The 5,258-nt window shown below is 33.8% G+C and overlaps 1 protein-coding gene across 1 annotated transcript; it reads left to right on the top strand.

Annotated features, from left to right (window-relative positions):
- Window positions 1–1,339: 1,339 nt before the first annotated feature.
- On the top strand, window positions 1,340–5,252 carry CXCL9 (C-X-C motif chemokine ligand 9). The gene is made up of 4 exons (XM_011360556.2): window positions 1,340–1,461; window positions 2,529–2,655; window positions 3,951–4,035; window positions 5,141–5,252. The coding sequence occupies exons 1-4, from the start codon at window positions 1,398–1,400 to the stop codon at window positions 5,243–5,245; spliced, it is 381 nt and encodes a 126-aa protein (XP_011358858.1). The 5' UTR covers window positions 1,340–1,397; the 3' UTR covers window positions 5,246–5,252.
- Window positions 5,253–5,258: the final 6 nt, after the last annotated feature.

Below are 5,258 nucleotides of genomic sequence, written 5' to 3'. Positions count from 1 at the left end.
ACATATACCACATTTTAAAAATTCATTTATCTGTCAAGGGACATTTGGGCCACTTCACCTATGTGAATAAGACTGTTGTGAATAATGCTGCCATAAACATGGATGTACAAATATCTCTTTAAGGTTCTTTTTTGAATCATTTTGGACATATTCCCAGAAATGGGATTGCTGGATCATATGGTCATTCTATTATTAATGTTTTGTGAAGCCTCCATATTCTTTTCCATAATGATTGCACCATGTATATTCCCACCAATAGTGCACAAAAATTCCAACTTCTTCACATCCTTGCCAACACTCATTATTTTCTTTTTTTTTGATAGTGGCATCCTGATGAGTTTGAGGTGATATCTTATTGTAGTTTTGATTTGCATTTCCCTAATGATTAGTGATGTTGAGCAGCTTTTCATGTGCTTATTGGCCATCTATATCTTCTTTAGAGAAATATCTATTCAAGTCTTTGTTCATTTTTTAATCGGCTTATTTGTTTTTTTTTGTGTGGTTGTATTGTAGAAGTTCCTTATATATTCTGGATATTAACTCATTATCAGAGATATGATTTGCCATTATCTCCTCTCACTCCATAGGTTATTTTTTCATTCTGTCGATTGTTTTCTTTGATGCATAGAAGTTTTTAAGTTTGACATAGTCCCATTTGTCTATTTTCAACTGATCCTTTATTCTAACTAATCTAACTATTAAAAAAAAAAATACTTTAGCAGGAATGGCATAAAAAAAAAAAAAGAGCTTACCACAGAGAAAGTGACCTGGTCCCAGAGAAAATTAAGATGCTTTTTAATTTACAATAGATTAAGAAAAGATAAATCTAGCTGTTTATTTTATGAATGATAAGGAAATGTGAAAAATATATTACTTAACTGGACCTGGTCCCAGAGAAAATTAAGATGCTTTTTAATTTACAATAGATTAAGAAAAGATAAATCTAGCTGTTTATTTTATGAATGATAAGGAAATGTGAAAAATATATTACTTAACTGGACTTTGATATTCCTCATCATGAAACCACATCTCCAAACCTTGTTGTACGATATTATTATAGCCATTATATAACTTATTATGCACCCAGGTGAGTAGCTGTGAGTGTGCTAAAGACTGCCAGTGAAACTGGTTTCACATCCCTTACTATAAACCAGCCATTTAAGTGAAATAGAAATAAAGCATGCAGAAATTCCCTTGGATCTGAGAGTAGGGTTTCCCCCAGCACAATTAAGTTTGTGGTCAGTTTAGTTGAATAAGTTAAGAATACTAGCCAATCAGAGTTTACGGGGAAATGGATTTCCTAAATAAATATGATTCCCACAAGCATGTTCCGTAAAGAATTTCTCAGCTTTGAAATCCAATAGAGAAGTTACTCAGTAGCACTCCATTCTATCACTATGAAGAAAAGTAATGTTTCTCTCCTTTTGGGTATCATCTTCCTGGCTCTGATGAGAGTTCAAGGTAAGGAGTTCTGAGTTACATTAGGTTAGTAAAGTCAGCGATATGAATTGCTACAAAAGCCTTTTGATTTGCCCACTAAATGTGATTGTGTTATATGCATCAGAAAGTGACATACGTCACTTATAAAAGCTTCTCAGTGATGTGGTAGATTATCCAAAGTTTATATCTTAGACCTGCCAAGTCAGAATAAATCTTCTTAGTCTTGGTGTGTGAATTCCTGGCATGTTGTGTTGAACTGGATGATAATGAGATAAAAGACTCTGTCTCCTGAGTTATTTTTGTCATGCTGATATTGTTTCTTGATAAATATGTCTGCGGTTAACCAATTGAAGATCCAATAATCAGAGAAATTGTCCCTAATCTGTTTACTAACTACCTTTTTTACTTTGAGAAAATTAGTGGACTTCATATGTAAAATGAGGGTTGTATAGTTCTACCTACCAGACGATGTATGGCATAAATAAGCACTAAGTAACTATATGTTGAATGCATGAAAGAATTAAGGAATGAGGATAGTGTATTTTAAAGAGTTTCTAAAAGTTTAAAGCACTATTGAAAAGCAAGGCAGTGGGGAGGATGAGGATGGTGGTGGTAATTCATTATTACAGGTAGAGCTTTCTGTCCCAACCAACATGAACTCCATTCTACTAAAGTCAGATAATAAATGGCTTTGGGAATTGCTGAAGAAACTGTGGTCCACATAGCACACATGAATTAGTTATTTGTGTGTGTCTGACCTATGATAGGCATTTGTTCAATAATATGAAAATCTCTTTTCCTAAGGTTTTAGGATATGGTAGCTAAGAGCAATGTCTTTGGACTCAAACCCCTGCACCTGCCCCCTAGAAGATGCATGGCTTTGTTCTTTACTTAACTTCTCTGAACTTTAGCTTCTTTATCTATAAAATGGAGATAATACCTACTTCAAAAGTTTGTGGTAATGATTAACAGACACTCAGTAAATGATAATAATAACCATGCCTAAGTCAAGTGTATCATTTTGATGGATCATCTAAATTGAGACATTGCCCTAAACTGGTATGTGCTACCCATCCTCTTTCCCTTAGGAGCCCCAATATTGAGGAGTGGACGCTGTTCCTGCATCAACACCAATGATGTAATGATCCACTTAAAATCCTTAAAGGACCTTCAACAATTTGCCCCAAGCCTTTCTTGCGAGAAAACTGAAATCATGTAAGTAAAATCTCATCTAACATGCATGTGCCATATTGGCAGAAACATTAAATTTAGTGCAACTATTACTCTTGGAACACTTGCCCATATAGATATCTAAAATTCGGATTGTTGCTTCTCTATAAATCTGGTCTACTTTTTCTTTTTAAAAAAAAAGAAAAAAAAGAATTTCTGGTAGAGATTGGGAACCAAGGATGATATATTATCAAAGTAATACATGTTCATTGTAGAAAATATTTAATGTATATAACCCAAAAGAAGAAAATTATTTATAATCCTACCTTCCAGTGACAAATATTGCTAACTCCTTGATATATTGTCTTCTAGATCTCTCTTGTTTGCTTTGTATGTACATATATAGACACAAAACATATATACATATATTTATAAATATAATATATATACATAAAAATAAAATCATGTCATATTCTATTTTGTAAACTGCTTTTTCATTAACACTATGTCATGAACATTTCCTCGTGTCAGTAAATCTTCTGTAATAAACCATATGTTTCTAATAATGTCATTTTCAATGTCCAAATTATATTCATCATATGACCAATTATTCCATAATCTATATAATCAATGCTTAAACATAGATTATTTCCAATTTTTTGCTATTGAAATCAAACTGTTATGGAAGTATTATGTCTTTAATTCTTCCCTATTAACGATACCCTCCTAGAGATTAGAATTGCTAGGTTTAAGGATATGTATATCTTAAGTCTTTCAAAACTGAAATCAAGGGTAATATGTAGAATGGCTACCCTTTTTCTCAGTTATATAGAAAAATTAAAGAAAAAATCTTTAAACTAATCCTGGAGAGTCTGCTGTAAGTAATTTAAAAGATTCAACTAGTCTGTTAATCTTGTCTTAGGATAACATTTTATCATATTTTAAGTAGTTCCATTAGAAAATTTAGCAAAATTGATGCTAATTATCATTGTTTCTGCAAAAAAGTAGGTTTATTAACAACTTTTCTCTTTTGCTTCTTCAGTTAAACATAAATAGCTATTTCCAGCACAACAGAACCAATATCATCTTTAGATATAAGCTTCTCCCATTGTATTTACCTGTTGGAAATTTTTAACTTATGGTTATGTGCTATCCTAGAAATTTATCTAAATCCCTTCACTCACTTAGAGAATGAAAAGACAGGAAAAAGACTGGACATTTCAGATGCTTATAGTGGGGACAAATACATTCTAATTGGGGAATTGCATTCTGGGGATAAGATGAAGAATTTAAATGATTAAAAGTTAAAAAAAAAAATCTTGTTGCTGTTTCCTTGGCAGTGCTACAATGAGGAATGGGGATCAAATATGCCTAAACCCAGATTCGACCAAAGTGAAAGAATTGATTAAAAAGTGGGAGAAACAGGTTGGTGAAAAGAAGAAACAAAAATTTCTTTCTCTTAGAAATTAACTTTGGAAGACAAAGAATCTATGTAGTTCTTATGTAGGGTAAATTTTTCATCCATATTATTGTGCTCCTATTTCATTCCTAGAATAATGTCATCACCTTGAGGTATAATTGTATTCCTGCATAGAGTATCAATTGTCTATTTCCCCCCTGCCACTAGAATGTGGGTTCCATGAGGGTAGGGAGCTTATCTTTCTTATTCAACACAATAAATATGTATTGAATATGACAGAAAGGTAATAAGATATAGTACCTTCCTGCCGTAGAAAATATGCTAACAATTAATTATAGTACAATATGATAAATATATAGTAAAAGTATGTACAGGAATCATAAAGATTGTAGAAGGAGTAATTAACTTTGCCAGAGGGAAGGGGCAGGAAGAAAGTGTTAAGAAAGTCTTCATATCAGGTGGCATTTGATTTGGATCTCAAGGGATAAGTAGTTCACCAGGAGGGTAAGGACAGCATGAAAAGAAGTAGAATCATGAGAGAGCTTGCTGTGTTCAGGGAGCCTCAAGTAAGGTGTCTGGAGTTTGTATGGAGGGACTGAAAGGATTGAGGTAAAAAGTAGACCAGGACAAAGTGGGAAGAATCCTGTATGACATGCTAAGGATTTATGTTTGCAGAGAGCCACAGAATATGTAGTTGGGAGCTTAGTTCCTGGAGTTTGACAGACTGGTGGTTCTGCCATATACTAGCTATGCAACTTTGGGCAAGTCACCCTCTCCAAGCCTTAGTCTCTCCATATGTAAAAACTAGATGATATTAGTATCAACCTCAGAAGGTTGCAGTTGGGACAGATGGGTTGTAAGCAAGGTTGGAGTGAAGGTAGTAATAAGCCAGGAGAATGGGCAAAAGAGACGAGTTAAAAGGCTCTTGCCTCCTCCTCAAAGTGAGTGAAGTACAGAGAATCAAAAGGGGCCCCTCTGAGAGTGAAGCAACTTTAAACTGGTTTTGAGGATAAAGAAGGATTACAGTCTGGAGAGTCCAAGTATAATATAAGGAAGGAAAACAATAAGATAAACATTGCCCTGTTTCCCCCCGCCCCCTTCTCCTTGTAGGTCAAGCAAGAGAAAAAGCAAAAGAAAGGGAAAAAATATCAAAAAAGCAGGAAAGTTCTAAAAGTTAAAAGATCTCAACGTGCTCATCAAAAGAAGACTACATAAGCAACCACTTTAC

Source organism: Pteropus vampyrus, unplaced genomic scaffold (genome assembly GCF_000151845.1).
Source record: "Pteropus vampyrus isolate Shadow unplaced genomic scaffold, Pvam_2.0 Scaffold56, whole genome shotgun sequence".
Classification (NCBI taxonomy): domain Eukaryota; kingdom Metazoa; phylum Chordata; class Mammalia; order Chiroptera; family Pteropodidae; genus Pteropus; species Pteropus vampyrus.
The sequence above is the reverse complement of the archived record's forward strand: the minus strand, read 5'-3'. Positions and strand labels throughout refer to the sequence as shown.